Source organism: Sus scrofa, chromosome 1 (assembly GCF_000003025.6).
Source record: "Sus scrofa isolate TJ Tabasco breed Duroc chromosome 1, Sscrofa11.1, whole genome shotgun sequence".
Classification (NCBI taxonomy): domain Eukaryota; kingdom Metazoa; phylum Chordata; class Mammalia; order Artiodactyla; family Suidae; genus Sus; species Sus scrofa.
In genome coordinates this window covers 21,953,304-21,974,069 of record NC_010443.5, presented here as the reverse complement: position 1 = coordinate 21,974,069, position 20,766 = coordinate 21,953,304, and the positions used below count along the sequence as shown (strand labels likewise).

Genomic DNA, 20,766 nt, shown 5'->3' with positions numbered 1-20,766 from the left:
TTACTCAGCTGAATAAGTTGTTGAATAGCCACCAGTTGATGAGACACTTTAAATAGTATTAGGTGCCAGCTCTGCCTTGGTTAATAAGAAACCCAGTTACACGTCAAGAAGGCTTATTAGTCACGCGTATCCATAAATTATAGTACCTGCCTTTATAACCCCCAAATTAGGTGGTAGTGGGGAATTTTACTGTATACTGACCATTCCGTTATCTCCTAAAAACAGTATGTCAGATGCTGTCAGTGTATTCACAGTCCTGCAGGGCAGCTGTGAGTCGTCAGGCTCCATCATTGTAAATATCCCCTGGGTGAGCTTCATACCAGAAGTTGGAGCTGGCTGATGATGCTTGTGAGTGTGCCCTGACGGTGCTGTGACAGGCGAGGCAGGTACCCTGTGGGACTGAAGGACTTACTTCCCCGGCAGTGGTGGTGCTGCCTCTTCAGCCCCTCACTGGAAGTCCTCTCCAGGAGCCACTCTCACCGGACCAGAACTGTCTTGTCAAAGGTCGGGCCCCCTGCCCCATGACAGCCACATCCCATGACTGGTCCGTGTGAGGTATAAAGACCTGGCTTACCAATCCTGATCTGGGGCAACACTGCAGGGCCAGCCTAGCTTCAGAGCCCCTGGTAGGGTCAGCTCAGGCCCTGGTTGAGACCAGATCACAGGCTTTTTTCTTCCTTTGCCGTATCATCCTTTCTTCTTTTCGCCAATGGGCACTGATCCTTAGAAACTCCCTACTAAGCCTCTGCACACTGATTCCCATCTCAGGGTCTGCTCCACAGAAAACCTGACCTGCAACCCTATGGAAGTCAGGGTACCTTGGGCCCAAAGATGATTTATTTTAGAAATATAACACTGTCATTTAAAGGGCAAGCATGAGACTGACTGAAATGAAAAAGACAGGACCAAGAGTTGACAAGGTTGTGGAACAAGCAAACTACATCTGCTGCTGATGGAAAACTCTTTGACATTATCTGCTAAAAATGAATACGCATGGAGTTCCCGTCGTGGCGCAGTGGTTACCGAATCTGACTAGGAACCATGAGGTTGCAGGTTCGATCCCTGGTCTTGCTCAGTGGGTTAAGGATCTGGCATTGCCGTGAGCTGTGGTGTGGGGTCGCAGACGCGGCTCGGATCCCGCGTTGCTGTGGCTCTGGCGTGGGCCGGCGGCTACAGCTCCGATTAGACCCCTAGCCTGGGAACCTCCATGTGCTGCGGGAGCGGCCCAAGTAAAGGCAAAAAAAAAAAAAAGAATACCCAGTGTCATACTGCGAAATTTGCCTCCTTAGTATATAACCAAGAAAAATGCAGAAGTAGTTCACCAAAAGAAGATGCACAGGAGTGGTTATAGCAGTGTGTTTCCTAAATATTCCAAACTGGGAGTTCCCGTTGTGGCCCAGCAGGTTAAGAACCTGAAATGGTGTCCTTGGTTCAATTCCTGGCCTTGCTGAGTGGGTTAAGGACCTGGCATTGCCATGAGCTGAAGTATAGGTCACAGACGCAGCTCAGATCTGGCATTGCTGTGGCTGTGGTAGCCTGCAGCTGCCTCTCCGATTCAACCCCTAGCCTGGGAACTTCCATATGCTGCAGGTGTGGCCCTAAAAAGAAAAAAAAAAAAATCCAAACTGGAAAGAGCCACAGTGGCATCAGCAGTGGAATCGAGGAATCCATTGTGTTGTAGCCACTCAGCGGAATACTGTACAGCAAGGAGAATGCAAAGCTGCAGCTCCACACCTCAACGTGGGTGAATTCAATGTGTGTAATACTGAGAAAAAATACCCAGGCACGCATATGCACACACACACACACACACACATATAATCATTACATTTATGTAAATTTAAAGTCAGACCAAACTACTCTACATCAGAGTAGTGGTCACCTTGGGGGGATTGGTGACTAGAAGAGGTACAAGGGGGAGATTCTGGGGTACCTGTCATGCTCAGTTGCTTGATCTGGGTGCTGGTTAATGGGAGTGCGTTCCCTTTTGAACATTCATCCTCTAGACACTCATTGGTGGTGGACTTTTGTGTATATATGTTACAGTTAAACAAAGTTTACATATATTATGCCATGGAATCATGTGAAAAAGAGCTCAGTTATAGCTGCTTTTGTGTGTGTTAAATAGTGCTTCTGTAAAAGCATGAATTTAGTTTAATAGAAAAGATAAACATCTAGAGTAAAACTGAAATCTTCCCCATTTCTTAAGTATGTTTGTGTGTGTGTGTGTGCACATTTGCATGTGTATACACATGGGTACACATGACTGTGTTTGCATGGGCGTATGCATGAATGTGTGTTTGCACATGTGTGTATGTGTGTGTACGTGCAGGTGTATGCGTGGATGTGTTTGTGTGTATGTATGTGTATACATGTGCATTTCCATATGCCTTATGCTGTGTGCATACGTGTTTGCATGTGTATGTGTGTGCGCACGTATGCATAGATGTGTTGCATGTGTATATATGTACACGCATACATGTTCGTTTGCATATGCCTTATGGTGTATGCATATGTGTGCACATGATGCCATTGGCAGGGTGCATGTCACTCTCTGGAGACTCAACGGTTCTCTGCTTTCAATTACACTCAGTCTAGTCCAAAACCCCTCTGAACTAATCCTAATCAACTTGGAAGCCACCAGGCTCAGGCATGAGGCTGTCAAATGTGAGGGTTTGCAGATGTCAGTGAAGATGGCAGGAATCCAGGCGGACAGATCAAGGCTTAGTCACTGAAAAATGCATGCCAGTGCAGCCCAGCTCTCAAGCACCATCGCAGCCGTAAGAGAAACGTGTCGTGACAGTAAATCAATAGCCTCTTGGAGACGATTCTTTTCTGAAATACCCCTGATTAATTATGCCAGCACACACTTGGCAACAGTACTTTGCTCCAGCATTAACTTAATGCTTTTTGCAAGAAGGAGGATTATAACTGGTTCTCATAAGTCATCTTTGACATTTCAAATCGGGCTATAAAGGTTTGGGTTATAGATTTTATAACGTCTTCATGTCAAACGTAATTGCTCTTATTGCTGCTAGTAGACGTTTGCCAATCAATCAGAATAACATTTATTTTATAATAAGAAAAGGCTAAATTAAAACCATTTGAAATCATTATATTTGAAGACTCTGTGAAGAAGCGTCTTTAGGGTTGTTGAAATCTCCTTGTGTCTGTGATAGAGGAGTGTGGGGAAATTACAGAATTGATGGAAAGGTGTTACTCTTTTCTCACAAAAATTAACTCCTCTCTGTATTTTGTGGATATGCAGCTTTAGTTGGGTGATTTAACCCCAGATGAATATGGTTTGGGGCAAAGTAGTACCCTTCCTTTCCGTAATAGAAAAGTATAGGGAGTTCCCGTTGTACCGCAGCAGGTTAAGAACCTGACTGGTGTACATGACGATGCGGGTTCAATCTCTGGCCTCCATCAGTGGGTTACAGATCCGACATTGCTGTGAGCTGCGGTGTTAAGTCGAAGACGCGAATTGGATCCCGCATTGCCATGGCTGTGGCAGAGGCTGGCAGCTGCAGCTCTGATTCTATCCCTAGCGTGGGACCTCTGTGCAGCCTTAAACAACAACAACAAAAATTACAGTTTTTGTCCCTTTAAGATAAAGGCATTTTTTATTATATACTGCATCCAGGAACTTTTTTTTTAATTCATCTTAAATTGCTAGGGTTTTTAATAATAAAACTAATGGTAAAAATAGGCTCACCTAAAGGAAAATCATATAGTCTCTGAACAAAAATTTGTGGAGACCCTGTCAAGTTACCAGCACAGAGCAGGAAGCTGATCTGACAATGGTCAGTAAAGCTTCTTCCTTCTCCTTAAAATATTCTCCATGCATCCTTCATGTTAACTATAGCATTACATGGCATATTAATATTCTGTATATTCACACCAGCATTGGCATAGAAGTGTCCACATCACTCCTGATAATAACAGTCCATCAACCAGAATTAGTCCCAGTGGCCTCACCTAACTATGAAGGATCTGGCATAGTTACTGCTGTGGCTCAGGTTACCGCTGTGGCGCAGCGCAGGTTTGATCCCTGGCACAGGAACTCCCACATGCCCCGAGCTTGACCAAATAAATAAATAGGAGGTCCCACATATCAGGAATTAAGTCAGAAGAGCATGAACAAAGGCATGGCCATGGAAGGCCTTTGGGTGGAAGAATGAAGTTGCCTGTACAGAAAGATATAAGATTAGTCTAGAAAACCAGGCTGAGTCTGATAGTATCAGCCTATGAAGGCAAGGCTAAGAAACTTGGACTTTGTTCTGAAGGTAGTGAGATGGTTTTAGAAAATGGAATCAAATAGTCAGAATATTACTCTGACAGTGGAGGGTGTTGACGTATGTAGATGAGTGGATTGTGTGGAGTTCATAGTAATTTTTGAGAAGTGTGTGAATAACATTAAAATCCTAGCTTCTAGGAGTTACCGTTGTGGCTCAGAGATAACAAACCTGACTAGTATCCATGAGGATGTGGGTTCAATCCCTGGTATCGATCAGTGGGTTAAGGATCTGGCGTCGCCGTGAGCTATGGTGTAGGTTGCAGACACAGCTCAGGTCCCACTTTGCTGTAGCTGTGATGTAGGCTAGCAGCTGTAGCTCCGATTTGACCCCTAGCCTGGGAACTTCCATATGCCATAGGTGCAGCCCCCCCCCCAAAAAAAATGAAAAACAAAAACACCTAGCTTCTTATCTCTTAAGTTTCCTTTTTAATTTCGGAGCGCTTCTCACAATGAGTTTCGTTTTTCTATACATGCTCCTTAAACGTGACCGTGTGCCACAATCTTTAAGAATGCTGTAAATGTTACTGACTGGAGGAATGCTTGATTAAACCTCCTTTCCCTGGCCTTCTACCTCTAATACATCTCCCAATGCTCCTCCTTCCACTCCTCTTCAACCCATCCCATAAGATGCTTTCCAAATACTTTTAAGAGGGAAGGCCAAAGACAAGAAACTAGCAGCAGTGGCCTCTCAGAGAGTGCCTGTCTGTGTCTGTGTCGGTGGGTCAAGGGGTTATTCTCATGCCTGCCGCTCTGTCTACTGAAGCCCTTAGCACCCATGGAATTTACCCCCAAACAGCAACAGTCTGGTCCTTTTGATGTAGCGACCCTTAGCCCCTGAAGCCTCCCGAGGTGAATGGGTAGGTGAGACAAGGTCCGTGCCTTCTCCTGGGCTCTCCCTTCCCCGCACCTGTTCCTCTACCGAGCATTCCCCGACACCCAGGTCTCCCCACGTGCTTCAGAGGCAGTAGGACATCATGGTTCAAGGATAAGCTCAGCAGCCAGTCGGCCCAAGTCTAAACCCAAATCTACCACCTTCCACCACAAACAACTTCCTTACTCTGTGCCTCAGTTCTTGCAAAATGGAATTTATGTTAACATACTCCTCGAAGGACCATTGTGAGAGGTAAAGGACTTTATCCCATGTGAGTACAGGCATATGGTGGACGTTAGCCAGTGTTATTTAGCAGTTTGTCTTAAGCGAGAGACCTCACTGAGTAACTTCAATTAATTGTTGCATGTACTGTACAAGCCACTTTTACTGTAAAATCTCATAGATTCCTTATGCAACCCTGATTTGAATTTGGTCTTTTCTGAGCTGCAAGACTGCACATTTGTATTAGCCGAATTGAAATGCATTCTCAAGCACAGAAATCTGCTGGGGCAAGAATCTTTGTCTGCTGTGTTCTGGGATATACTTAAATACCTGAAATCGTGAGTGGCATACAGTAGGAGTACAATACGCATTTCTTGTATGAATGGGCACACAAGCAAGCTTGGGGAGCAGTGTGTGTCACTCAGAAAAAACATAGGTTTGGAGTCTGGTAGATCTGAAGTCTGAGGCTGGCTGCACCGTTCACTAGTTCTACTTGACCTCTGACAAGTTAACCCCTCTGTTCCTCCATTTCTTCATTTATAAAGTGAAGGTGAAAATACCTATTTCATTAGAGGTGCTGTGAGAAATATGATGCTGGTGGGAAATGTTTAGTATAAAACTGTGCTTGTATTAGCAGCTCAGGAAAAGGCAGCCATTTTTATTACTATATATTCAATATTTCTGCCCAGAAATTAATAATGAGGGAAGCAGGAGTTCCCATCATGGCTCAGCAGAAACGAATCTGACTAGTATCCATGGGGATGTGGGTTCGATCCCTGGCGCCTTGCTCAGTGGGTTAAGGATGCAGCGCTGCCATGAGCTGTGGTATAGGTCGCAGACCCAGCTCGGATCCTGTGTTGCTGTAACAGTGGTACAGGCCATCAGCTGTGGGTCTGATTCAACCCCCAGGCTGGGAACTTCCATATGCCACAGATGTGGCCCCCCAAATAAAGGGAGGGAGGCAACATAAAACACAGAGGGATGAAAGAAGTCATCTTAACATGTTTGCCTATTGTATATATATTTACCAAAATTGAAGACCAGCCTTCTTATTTATTCTTTTCCCTATTTTCAGCACTATGGTACTTATTGAAGTAAAAGAGAAAAGAAAAGTAGGGGAGTTCCTGTCGTGGCGCAGGGGTTAACGAATCCGACTAGGAACCATAAGGTTGCAGGTTCGATCCCTGGCCTCACTCAGTAGGTTAAGGATCCGGCGTTGCCATGAGCTGTGGTGTAGTTCGCAGATGCGGCTCAGATCCCGCATTGCCCTGGCTCTGGTGTAGGCTGGAGGATACAGCTCCAATTCGACCCCTAGCCTGGGAACCTCCATATGCCAGGGGTGCAGCCCTAGAAAAGACCAAAAAAAAGGGGGGGGGAGGGGAGAAGAAAAGTAGAAAGAAGGAAGGTGAGGAGGCTGCAGAGAGGCGGGAGAGAGGACAACCTAGGAGAAAGTCATGGAAGAATCCGGTCCCTTCCTTTAGGAAGAGCAAGTAGGACAGAGGGGAGGAAGGAGAGAGGAGCGTGTTGGCAGACAGGTCTCTTCCTCTTCAATCCACCCTCCGTCCTGCCTCCTGTTTGCTCTTTCTACTGTTAAGACTCAGGTATGTTTCTCCTACCTCTATACACCTTAAACTCCGTGGTGGACTCTAAGCCTATCTGATTCTTACAGGACAGAGTCTGTATAAACATCCTCCATGGTTTGGTTGCTGTCCACCTCACCTGTCCGGACTTAATCCTTCATGCTCCTTCTTGCCCTACAGACCCCACAGTGGTCTGGACTGTGTACTTTCTTCTTCTTGACCTTGCAAATGAACCGTCTCCTGCTTGTGAAGCCCCAGTCCCACGTAAAAACCCAGGTGAAACGTCTCCTGCCGCGTGGAGTTTTCCCTTGACCTGCCTGTGCAAAACAGAGCCTTCAGCCACTGCCCCATCATGAGTGTGCATGTCTGCATGGATCTTATTATAGTATAATCATCTTCTGGTCTGAGGGCAGTCATTAGACTGCCACGCTAAGAACCACAAATACTAATTGTGAAATGTTCATGGAAGAAGTGAATATTAGGTCACCTTCAAGTCACTGTTAGGTTTTAAGGTACAACGTGGGTTATTTCTAGAATCACATCCATAAAAAGAAGAATGTATTTTGGTGACCCACAGACTGCTGGGCTGAAAAAAAGCCATACTCTGGAGCCCCCTAATAACACCACAGACCCCTGGCACCTTATAGATAACTTCACTAGGAAGATTCATCAAGAAATATTAACTTCCCTCAAGTCATATTAAAAATGCTTTTTAAATGCAAAAATAATTGCCCAGGAAAATGGTACCACTGTCCTAGTGTACTTGTTTCTGTGATACATCATTTGCTCTTACTTGCAAAGATACACGCATCTTGGTTTAATGCGTGGCACTCTTTTGTTTATTTGGCCTAATTATTAAAACCATGTCCTAAGAGCTGTTGCGGCTAATGTTAGAACTGGATGCATCCCAAATTTAGTACTGAATCCATAAAGTATTTTGGAAGTGCCTGGAACATGCTGGCACTTCATAAATATTGGTTCCATCTGAATCTAAGTTTCTGACCCTGGGTCACATTTCCCACCTCATTCTGAGATGCATCTCGGAGTGATTTGCCAGTGGGCAGGAACAGGTATCCATCACCACACAGAAAAGGCATGGTTTAAAGGGCTCTGGCACTTCCCAGGGAGAGTCTATGCATTTTGTTCTGGCGTCGCCACACTAAACCCAGCACCTCAGCCCTTGGGAGAGGGATGCCCACGGTGAGGGAAAGTTTCATTTGACTCCTGGAGACCGGACACTACTGTGGTTGAAATGGGCAGTTTTCTGTCCTCAAAGCACTAACATCCCTCCATGGGAAGATAGCGAAAGTGGCAGATTTTAAGCTGACCAATGAATAAAATTAATAACGACAGTTTTTGGTGGTAGGATAAAACGTTTGGTTAGGTTTTCAGAGTTGAAGTTTAAGGTTTTTTTTAGCGCCTGCATCAGCCTGTTTCCAAGCTGCCTGGGGTGACCCTGCCATTGCCCCACATCTGCTGCCACTGCACTTACAGCTGCTCCAGGGGAAACTCCACGCCAGTCCTGCACATGCCCCACTCAAGGCTGCTTTCCCTGCAGTCATCCAACGTTTGACTTCTTTGGAGAGTCCAGATGCTTTGCAGAGGTCAGAACCAGTCAGTGTTCAGTGGTTTTTTATGTTCGTTTGTTTTTTCGCCAGTCTTCCTCATGTCACACTCCCATTGTAGATCACGGTTTACTAATACAATGGGCTTTATCTTCAAACTTGAAAATTCCTTCTTGCTTTATTACAGGACAACATTTTCTATTTTAGTCCTCTTTTATTCTAGAGATGGTTAAAGGGTGTAGGGGGAGCAAACAAACAAAATATTCACATTACAGTATGGAGTGTACAACTTTCTATAGTCTAGAGCCGTTTTTCCATATTGTTTTATTTAAATATATTTAAATATTTTAATGTATTCAAATGTGCTGTCCATTGTTAGGACCTTATAGGGACGGTCCTTCACAAGGACAGGCAAGTCTAGTCACACCTCAAGCCCTGCCAGCAGCCAAGCACCCTCCAAATGCAGGTGCTCATGATCACACATACACATGCACACACACGCACACAGCCATTCTTCAGCTTTTTATTTATGATCAAAAGTTGTCATAAGGACTACAGAGGATAAGGGACAGCACCGTTTTTATTTTCCTACAAGGCTTTAAAGGGTGAACCACAAATAAAGATAATTCCGTTTCTTTAGGTTTAGTAGAGTTTAAGACATTTAAGCTGTTTAAAAGTAAGCAATAATACAAAATACAGCTGGTCAATATATAATAACTGATTCTAAAATGTAAATGTATAGAGAAAGGCTGTCCAAAATATATTTTTTTTAAATGATGGCTCTTTGACAAGTTTTGGGGAAACTCCAAAATCAGTGAGAGCTGGCTCCATCGTCCTTATGGCCCTCTATAGATAGTCAGTACTAATGTTTTGGAATTGTCTTTTGCAAAAATGCCACAAAGGAAGTGCCTTTTAATATATCAACCTCATTAGAACAAAATGCAGCACTCACATCTGTAATGTTTTGTAGAACTACATATAATTATTTTCAAGTTTGGGTGAGGGTTGCACAAACATCATAGATCTCCAGGAACCTTTCATCTGATAAATGTAAATGCAATAAACTCTCATGGTTCTGACTACCAAAGGCTAAAGAATGAGTAATTCATACACTGCAGGCCTACAGATGTACAATTTGTATGATCAAATAGCCCTAAGGAGAAGCTCCGATTGCAAAGACAAAGGACAAATAAAATGCCATTACTTCCTCACAAAAAAAAAAAAAAGTTGTCATAAGATACAAGAAACCTAGATATCCTGACAAATACGAAGACAAGAACAGTGGTCTGCCTACGTGGGGACCACCATGAGCACTACGCCACATCCGGTATACCAGACGCCCCAGAGCTAGACCAGCAATCTCATTTTTAACAAGCTTACCTGGCAATTTGATGTATCCATTACTTTGAGAACATTCTCTGAGGTCTGCCTGTGTCCTACAGATGCAATGAAGTGGACATGGAGTTGCCAGCTCTCTTACGATCCAGCTAGGCAGGGGCTGATCTGGTACATCTCCTGTTCAAAAGCTCTTTTTGTTTCCAAGGAAGAAATGCTTTTTATCTGTGCTCCATTGATATGGGAGCAGTACTCTTCTTTTTTACAAGTATTTTGGAGAAAAGGAGAAAGACCAGGGAAATGGCAGGTGAAATAGTCTTCAAATCTTGCTCAATATTTGTTGTATGGTACATTCTGACTACAACCATAGATACTAGGGCTCTAAAATAATTTTGCATGGTCCCCTAATTCATCCACTCTACTTGCCTGAATTCATACCATCACACAGTCCATATTTTTATCCTTCTATTTATTCCATGGAAAAGTTTATTCTAAAACTTCCCTTTTGTTTATAGGCTACTGAATGCCATCACAGATAATCAAAATATTTCCCCCCATAGCGAGCAAGTCCAGATCCTTATTGTGTAGTGTCCATCCATTTCTTTAATCTTGTTAAATACCATTCCATTCCTCCATTAGTACCTAAACTTCCTACTTATCCATCTATCCATTTTTCTGGCAAAAGAACGTGTTCATAAATCAAATAATTTAGCACTTTGAAGGTATGGCTACAGTTTATAGGTGATCTGTTCCAGGGCACAGATGTGTGGCTGAGATGGTACCCGAGATGATTTATGTGGCACAGGGGCCTGGCAGTAGCTAATGTTGAATCACCTGGTGAAAAGGTAATTCCCTTTCCATTATCTTTCAACCCTTCTGATTCCGTTTGGGAGAGTCTCTCTTTCATTCTAGCATGACTTTAATGCCCTTCCAATACTAGCATCTCTTCTTAACACATATGGAGCAGGGCTCTGATCAAACACATTTATGTAACATTTACTAAAGAGCAATTAGTTTTCATTGTATTTGTTTTTGTGGTTATCTCCTATTTTTGACATTCCATTTATTAACTCTCATTTATCAAGCTCCTAAGTCTTATTTATTTAAGAAGAAATATGAATTGACCAAGAAAATAATTTTTTAAAAATCAGGAAGTGTGTGACAGGACTGCATTAGGACTTTCGACTTCTATAGGCACTTTGCATCTGTGGGTCCCTTCCTCCACATAATATTATTCAGAATACTTATATGCCACAGGAAAGAACACATTTAGTAAAATATGTTTTATATAGTGAAAACCTTTTGGTTTATTTTGAGGCTCAAAAACTAGTTCTGGTCTATTGTGAGACAATGTAAGTGATTTAATCCTGTACTCCTGTAGGTTTATAGAGTCAAAGATTCTTTAACTCCAATGCCTTCTAAAGACATAATTCTAACATAGAAAATAGAACACGGGGGAAATTCCATTTATGGCTCAGTGGTAACGAGCCCGACTAGTATCCATGAGGATGCGATTAGATCCCTGGCCTCGCTGTGTCGGGGTCCGGTGTTGCCATGAGCTGTGGTGCAGGTCACAGACACGGCTCGAATCTGGCATTGCTTTGGCTGTGGCGAAGGCTGGCAGCTGTAGTTCCAATTTGACCCCTAGCCAGGGAACTTCCGTATGCCTTGAGTGTGGCTCTAAAAAGCAAAAACAAAAACAAAACACAAAAAAACAGAGCATGGGATTTGGAGAAAGAGCTGATCCTGAACTCTCTCCAGATGTAGCTGCTCTGTAACCTAGTGCAAGGTAATTACATTCTCTGAGTCTTTGTTATCTCAGCTGCAGAATGGAGTTAGTAACTCTCACTGTTTTGAAGATTAAATTATTTCCACGAATATTTTTTGAGCACCCACCTATGTGCCAGGTTCTTTTTGAAGTGCTACAAATGCCACCGAGAACAAAACCTAAGATTACCATTCTTGTGTACCTGATGCTCTTAAGTGGAGTTGAATATTTCCTTCCTGGTTCTTAACTCATTGAAGCATAATGTTGCCTGGGAGTGGATTAGAACTGAATGGCATGAACCCCTCGTTCTAAAATAATTATCCCTCTTGCTGCTACAGAGTTTGATTCACAACTTGCTGCCCAAGGTTACTTAGAGATTCAGCAAGATGCTTTGTAGATTTTTTACCTTTTCCCCTAGTTTTATGAACTAAGGAAAACATTGATATTTGCTATAAATATTTTGCACTATTTTTTACTTTTTTTTTTTACTTTTGCTAATAATGTTTATCAGTACACATAATTAGCATAAATTTTTAGAAAGAGAAATACACATTCTTTAGCGCCTGAAAATTCTGAGTGCTAATCTATTACCCTCACATAAAATTTGCTGCTGACCAAAACTGGCATAGGCACAGCCAGCCACAAAAAGATCTTTTGTCCTTGCTTACATCACTGATGGAACAAGCAGCCCCTTTTCAGTGGAAATGATGCCAATAATGAAGTAATCTAGAAATATTTTCATTTTTCAAAGAGTTGTTTTTTTTTTTTTTTTTTGCCTGGCATCATCAAAGTACATCCTAACCCTTCCAGATAGGACATCTGACCATCAGCAAGTAGGCCAGGTAAAATAATGTTAACTGGATAACTGGATACGAATTTTCAGATTTGTTATTTGAACTTATTTAACTTTATTTTTTAAAGTGGGTGATTTTTTTTTTTTACTCAGTTTGGAGCAATGGAAGAGGTAGAACTTTGATATTTTTTAGTATTAACAAGTCAAAAATAATATCAGTCTATTACCCACAAAGGCTTCAGAGTCAGCATTATCTTCAGTGTAAACATTTGATTTGCAAGGATTTTTCTTCTGTGTAGAATTTAAGTCTTGGCCTTATTACTAACTAGATATTTGAATTTTAGATAATGCACTGCTGTAAAACTGTCATTGGTGTCTGAAATTGTTGCTGAAATTCCAGGTCCATGTCATCTGAGGTGATTAGATTATAGTGAAAAAAAAACAGTAGATCTTTAGGATACATACTGTCTCTGTGTTAACACCCATCTACATTTTGTGTGGTTCCCTTCAAGCGCTAATTATACTGTTTTAAAGCAATAACAGAGAAGCAAAGGATAAAGAAATATAAAGCTTCCCAACTGTGGAATCACCTACCTCACATTCTACTCATACTGTGGCCTAATTACAATGTATTAGCAGTCAAAACAGCTATGTAGAACAGAAAGTTTAAGGCTCCCTGACCCAGGAACCCCAAAGGCCACAGGGCGGCCAAAATAAATAAATAAAATTTAAAAATCAATGTAAAAAATAATATAATATTCAGACATTCAGATATAGACTTCTCCAAAAGGTATTCATCATGACATTTTTAATAAATGAAAAATTGAACATCCTTTACTCCCTAATGTCCAAGAATAAGAATTGGTTAAGCAAATGTTGATGCATCCATAAAATGGAGTTTTAAGCAGCTAAGGTCAGAGTTGATATTCTAGAAGGATTTCTAAAAATGGCATATCAAAAATTCTCATGCTACAGTTCCAAACAAAATTGCATACATTTATGATTCATGATCTCAACTGTGTGTAAACAATATGAACAAGGAGGGGGAAAAAAGAACCTATAGCAACATGTTAACAGTGGTTATTTTTATTGCCTTCTTCTGTTCCAATTTTTTCACTATGCATCTTTATTACGGAAATTTCCTGTGTATCAGCCATAAACAAAATACAATTTCAAAAATGAAGATACAGAAGAAAAAACCATGGGAGCAATTGATGGACTACATGTTTTCCTGTCCGTCCTACCTCCTGGAGTGCTCTCTGCTGTGGCACGTTTGCTAGGAATTTACACGCTCCGTTCTCCGACTGAAGACAAAACAGCTATTGAGGGGTGATGATAAGGATGTGTGTCACCTGGTCTCTGTTCTTTTTCAGCACACAACGGTTTTGCCCTTTATATTAATCGAGATGAGGACATCACACCATGAGTACCCCAGTAGGCGCAGCGGACTCACTGCCATATGTACCTTCTCTGTTGGCTATATATTATGGTAAGGATGGTGCCTGCTGGGCTTTCGTATTGTATTAGATTTTGCACTGCTAAATTTGGGCACATATTTCATTATGGATATAATCACTAACAGATTCACACTGCGTGCCTCATTTGGTCCAAGACCTGGGCTTTGTCTCATTTCCCCAGATGCTTATATTTTTAGAAAGTATATGCCAAACCTCACACAACAGGAATTTGTTGAACAATCCCATGTAAGCAGTGGTTCTTCCAAGGCTACATTTTTCAACTCTTTTTCAAACTAAATGTTTTTCTTGGACATCAGTTTTATTGCTGAAGGGCTTTTTTACTTGGGATTTTTCTTGTTGTTGTTGCTTTTGTTGGGGAGTGAGGGAGTTGCAGCAAATGCAAATGAGGGCAGAAGAAATGACCTCTTAGAGGAGTGACTTCTATCCTCTAAGCAAAACAAATGAAAATGTACATTTTCCTGTGTCAGTTTAAAACGTATTCCAGAATTAGCTATTACGTATAGCATTCATGTAATGGTTTTGTTTCTAAAAATTGGAATAAATAAACTGTAGGAAATCTTCACTTGGCCTGTGAAGTATGAGTAGGTCCCAGGAGGGAAGTGCCAAATTTATCTGATAAAGAGGTTTTGCTTGATGAGTTTATTTCACTTTAATTTCAGCTCTGTTTTTTAACATTTCAAAATTATCTTAAGATAGAGAATTTCTTACATCTCTGTATAATTCCAAGTCCTCTTTGATACAAGAGCAAACACAGAAGAGATCCCTCTCCCCAGCACTGCTGCCTCCTGGGACTCTCTTATCCTGAGTTCTGGGTCACCATCCCTTCCTTTAAGCCTGAAGGACTGAATCATGTTCTTCCAAACACCCCAGAACTGTTCTTAATCCCAACAAAAGTCAGGGGCACTTGGGGAGGCCAGTCTCTGTGGAGCGTTTTACTCCAGCCAGTCCAGAAATATAATATAAAGGTCAGCACAGTACTTCACATACTTTGCCTGAATGATCACATCATGCTCCAAATCTGAACAAAAAGGGAATTTGCTTCTGGAAAGTTATACCCTATGGCTGGAGTTAAGGGGCCATCCAGACTATAGCCCCCAGATCCAACACTCGGTCATGTTCAATTTCATGTGCCACTTCATTGACTAGTCACTAGTCACTGACTCGACAGGGAACATTTGTTTTCCTGGTCACTTTCTAGATTTTTCCCCCCACCTAAAATGTTAAGCATTGACATTCTTTGAAAGAAAAGGTGCAAATGATCAGGGTTCACAGGTGAAGTGTAACTGTGAAATTGCCTTTTTTTGGGGTGGGGGCACTTGTGGCATGCAGAAGTTCCTGAGCCAGGGGTCAAACCCAAACCACTGCAGTGACAACACCAAATACTTAACTCACTCAACCACACGGGAGCTCTGAAATTATGTCTTAAAAATGAATGTATGTGTTTTATACAAATGAACTTGATGTTCAAATAACTCATCTTTCAGAAAAGTCAGTAGGAAAGCTAACACTTATTCAAGGAAAGCTACAGTGTTTATAGTCTATAGCATCAGATTAAAAAAAAAAACGAATGCCTTTCCCCCACCCCCAAATACAGTCTCACTACTTTGCACTTATATTTACATACCTGTGGGAAGGGAAGATTTTTACTCTGGGAATTTTGGGAGTATTTCTGTGAATTCATTTATATGCCATTAAATTATCTGCATCTTGTACAGCCCCAGACATTTCAGGCAGTACATACTTTCTGATGGCTTTTCTTCCACTGTAGGTACAATCAGTCCACATTCCAAAGAGACACATGGGGAAATACCACATAGTCTTCATTGTAGACCCCCAAGATCCCTCATTAAAATGAAGCATTCCTCAAGCACTCTGTGCCACGGGAGGCTTGCCAGCTCTTCATCCTCCCTAAGCAAACCAGTGCTTGTTTGGACACATATCTGCATTAACAAGTGAATTCTCCCAGATACGTTCTGAGAAAGCTTTCAAAGTAGACTTTTTCCTTTGGGCAGAACCTAGGCATTCCTAGCAATGCCCCGCACTAAGCAATGCCCCTCACATCATGTCGCATTATAGAAATCCAAGGATTGTCATTGTTATCAAAAAGGCACTGACTTTTGCTGGCTTTCAGACTATCTCAGAGCCAATGTACCAGTGACACAACAGTGAAAGGTTCCAGATGTGAAATCTTTTGGCGACGTACCAGGGCTGTAACTGGACATTCCAGAACCTTATGTCAAAATGTAAGAAGGCATTCCTCTTATCGCGTGCTAATTATAAAATAAATCTCCCTTACAATCCTCTGTGCGGTAGAGCTGAATCGTACCCCCGAGGCTGCTGGCCAGCCTGCCTGTCTGCTTTGCTTTGATTCCAGCTCCCTGACCATACTCACAAGTCTCCCTCCCCTGTGAACCTATTGTTCTCCTAAATTTGGATAGTGAGAGTTGAGAAAGCAAGGGATACCGCTCCTTTCCCTCATGGATGGGAGCCCAGTGAGCTCCCAAGCTTGGTGGCTCCATTTCCCAGCCCCCATCTCAGTCCCACCCAATATTAGCATCTGAAGTCATCCCAGAGCCTTACCACGCCCACCTCCCCACTGCTTTTCTCTTTCCACCTACCCAAGGGTCTGGGACACAGATACCCCCCGACACTGAGGGTGGGCTCTGCCTCCCTTCCCGCACACCTCTCTTCCGCCATCGCTCCTCCAGCACATTTCTGAGCACCTTATTTGTGAGACTTCCCCGAATACACGAGGTGGTCCATATTCGCTCATGCAGGACACAACACAAAAGTCCCCTGGGATTCTAATGCTACAGTAATTATCAGGAATTGTAATGAATACCATTTTTTTTGACTGCTATGCCAAGTGCTTTTTAAATATGATTGTGTTTAGTTCCCCAAATAAGCCTTTGAGATAAGTATTATCTGGCTCATTTTGCAGATAAGGAAATCAAAGCTTAGAGAGATTGTATGGCTTGCCCAAGGAAAAGACACTGTTTTTTGTTGTTGTTGTTGTTGCCAGAACTACAGATGACCCTTGACCCTTGGTGTTAGAGGTGTCTACCCTCCCCTCAGTAGAAAATCCACGTATGATTTTACAGTCAGCTCCATATACATGGTTCCGCTGTATCTGTGATTTTTCCTGTCTGAGGTTTCATGTCTGAAGAGTCAACCAATTTGAGATCACATGGTACAGTCATAAGTATTTATTGGAAAACATCCGTGTGTATGTGGACCATCGCAGTCCCCTGTTGTTCCAGGGTCAGCTGTACAGAGCAGGCCCTGGAGTGTGGCTGCAGAGTCTACACAATGAACCATACTCTCTATGCCTTCTTACTATGTGAAGAATAACTCTGTGCGTGAATAGGTTAATTGAGTTTTCAGTTGTTTTTGTTTTGCATCAGAAGCAGCCAGGTCCAGTTATTAAGGTCACTTCCTAGGTATGAATTCCAACTCCTGCACTTAACCTTTCCGGGCTTTAGCTTATTCCGATATAAAACAGGGACATGACAGTAGGCACTGCATGGGGCGGTTGTGAGGACTCAGTGACTATATGTAGAGCCCATACAACTACACCTGGCACACAGTAAAAAGTTTCTATATTTGCTAACATTATTATTATTATTTCTGTCTTTGCTGTTCTGAGAAGCTCCTCAGCAAATAGTCGTAAAAGCACATAATGTTTTCTTATCAAGGGTTTGGGAACTTTAGTTACGATGCCACAAGTCCCTTCTCTTCTTTTACTCATTCTCACTCACTTGTACACTCGTCACTTTAAAAATCCAAAACAGTAAAAAATATGAAAATACTGCTTTGTTTCTTAAGTTTGAAAGGATTGTCAGGAAATAAAACACAGTAAAATCATAATGAAGCATGATCTTTTATGACTTAACTGAAATTGTCCCAAATCAGAATTTGATCACTTTCAGACCTGATTATCCCTTAGCCTTGGAATTGCAAATTTTCTGTTCATTTTCTTGTTATAATTTTTCTGTATTTCCTCAAGTTTTATTTTAAAAATAAAATAGAGAAAATTTCTTAAAAATAAAAATGAATATACTCAAATTAAAGTCTTAGAGGAATTCCCATTATGGCTCAGCGGGTTAAGGACCTGACGGTGTCTTTGTGAGGATGCAGGTTCCATCCCTACCCTTGCTCAGTAGGTTAAGGATCCAGCGTTGCTGTAAGCTGCAGCATAGGTCAAAGCTGCTGCTCTGATCTGGTGTTGCTATGGCTGTGTCTTAGGCTGGCAGCTCCAGCTCTGATTCGATCCCAGCCTGGAACTTCCATATGCCTCAGGTGTGGCCATAAAAAAGAAAAAAAAAAAGGTCTTGGAAAGAATTTTAAGCCATGAACAAGTAAACTTTTTTTTTTGCATAAAATGTGTACCTTCTTCACTAAAAAAATTAAATTTGGGACCCCATTAAACTCTCTGTTTAATTGGATGCTTCACCAGTTAAACAAATCTGGCAAATACAGTTGTCCTTTGCCCAGAAGATGACCAACAGTTTCTTCTATTCACTTTTAACATTTTACTCAACCATAATTGCCTACTCCGTTGACTTTTACATCTGTGATAGTGTGTTAAAGTTTTGCTCATTTCCAAGCATCAGAAAACTGGGACAGGCTGAAAGAAATATGTGATAAGTGCCTCATATTTCTTGGAGCTTATGAGTGACAACCAAAGGACCCTGCTTCCTTCCCCATCCTCAAAGCCATTGCACTCTTTCCCATACCCACCCTCCCCACCCTCCTTTCTCAGCCTGGCTGGAAAAGAGGGAGAGGGTCTTTGACTCTTGAGTCTGGGGTCTTGGTGAGCCACTGCAAAAGGAAGTGCCTCCCACACTCACCAAAGCCTTATAAGAGGCTCCAAGAGAAGCCCTGGTAAATATCCAAGGTAAGGCTGGAATCTAATTTAGGAATCAAACTCGTTAACCTTTCTTACGCCTCTTACCCGAGCAAAGGAAAGTGCATTGGAAGGATACAGAAGGATGGAGGGGAGGGGCAGCTATAGAGAAGCCTAGAGCCCATCATCATAAGTGGCAAAGATAAATGAGATTCTTGTGGATCTGGCTCAACATCAATGGAAGTTGCTAGGCTTGAACTGTCCACTCAGCAAGGCCAGCCCCTGGACAAGGGTTTCCCAGGGGCAGAAACACTGGAGGGCTCTGCCATAGGCATGAGCCAGGAGGAACCCTGAGGGCAAATTAGAGGCAGCCTATCTCCCACAATGTCTGCAGTGGAAAAGGAAGCCCTTCAGAGACTAGCCTCCCACATGGTACCCTGTGCAAAGTGAGCATCTGAATACCTGAGCATCAGCCTCACAGCAGGAATCAGTGGAATTTGGTATCAGCCAGAAAAACAGGGGCAAACATGTGCACTTGCATGGGGAATGAAGGCAGAAGATAGTCATCCTCCCATTTTGCTTCCTGGGTGGAGAAGAGATGGCCAAAAATCAAGATTTACCCTCCCCTTCTACTTCAAGTAACTAGAGCAGAGAGCAGAATGAAAATGAAGAGCCCCATCTACCCAGAAGGGCCAGTATGTTGAAGCAGAGCAAGATGGGGAGTGAACAACGACTCCTGGGGCAGAGAGAGGGTCCTACCGGACCTCCATAGGCCATTGTAAGGACTGTGTCCTTAATTCAGAATGAAATTGAGAGTCACTGGAAAGTTCTGAACAGAGAATTGACATGATCTTAGATGTTTTTAAAGGGCCAGTTTGACTACTATGTTAAGAATGGATGGGGGCAAGGATGAAGCAAGAGGATTGTTAAGACGCTATAGAAGTTAATTCTAGAGGGAAATGATGGGGTTTGGACCAAAGTGATAGAAATGGCGTTGTGAGAAGTAGTAGGATTCTGAATATATTTTGAAGATAAGAGTCAACAGTATTTCCTGTTTAATTTAGGCCATATCTAAATTAAAGTCCAGACTCAGCCCCTTTAATGCTTTTCAACCTTGATCTGTGATAGTGAGACAGTGGTCCCCAAAGATGTCCACATCCCATTCTTCAGAACCTATGAATACATCACCTCACCCAACAAGAGACTTTGAGGATGTGATTTCATTAAGGACCTTGAAATGAGAAAACCAGCCTGCACTATCCAAGTGGGCTCAGTCTAATCTCACAAGGAAAGACCCTTTCCCAGCTGTGGTCAGAGAGGAACATGGCTGGGAGAACAGAAGGTGATATGAAAAGGACTCAACCAACCTTCACTGTCCTTGACAATGGAGGAAGGAGCCATGAGCCAAGGAATGTGGGCTTCTCTTTGGAAGCTAGAAAAGTCAAGGACACAGATTCTGCTCTAGAACCTCTGGAATGGAATGCAGCCCTAACATCCTGCATCCTGATATCAGCAGCCTCATGAGACCCGCGTTAGGCTTTTCTTTCTTCTTTTTTTTTTTTTTTTTTTTTTTTTAGGACTGCACCTACCACATATGGATGTTCACAGGCTAGAGGTCAAATCCGAGCCACAGCCACTGCCACACCAAATCTGAGCTGCATCTTTGACCTACGCTGCAGCTTAAGGCAACTCCAGATCCTTAACCCACTGAGCAAGGCTAGGGGTTGAACCCACATCCTCACAGACACTATGTCTGGTTCTTAACCCCCTGAGCCACAAAAGAAATCCCTTGTATTGGATTTCTAGCCTATAGAATTCTAAGATGAATTCATGTTCTTTTAAGCCACAGTTTGTGGCAATGTGTTATAGCAACAATAGATGATCAATTAGGAAAAGAAAATTTTAAAAGGAGTTCCTGTTGTGGTTCAGTGAGTTAAGAACCTGACCTAGTGTCTGTGAGGATGTGGGTTCGATCCCTGGCCTTGCTCAGTGGGTTAAGGATCTGGCACTG

The 20,766-nt window shown here is 42.4% G+C and overlaps 1 protein-coding gene across 6 annotated transcripts in view; it reads left to right on the top strand.

Annotated features, from left to right (window-relative positions):
- Window positions 1–20,766, top strand: part of AIG1 (androgen induced 1) — a 251,842-nt gene that overhangs the window by 191,009 nt on the left and 40,067 nt on the right. For 3 of the 6 annotated variants that reach the window (XM_021072450.1, XM_021072446.1, XM_021072454.1), the window contains exon 4: window positions 13,805–13,920. The exons of the other annotated variants lie outside the window; for them this stretch is intronic. In XM_021072450.1, coding sequence (XP_020928109.1) covers window positions 13,805–13,920 — 116 coding nt within the window. The remainder of the gene's footprint in view (window positions 1–13,804; window positions 13,921–20,766) is intronic. 6 annotated transcript variants of the gene reach the window in all.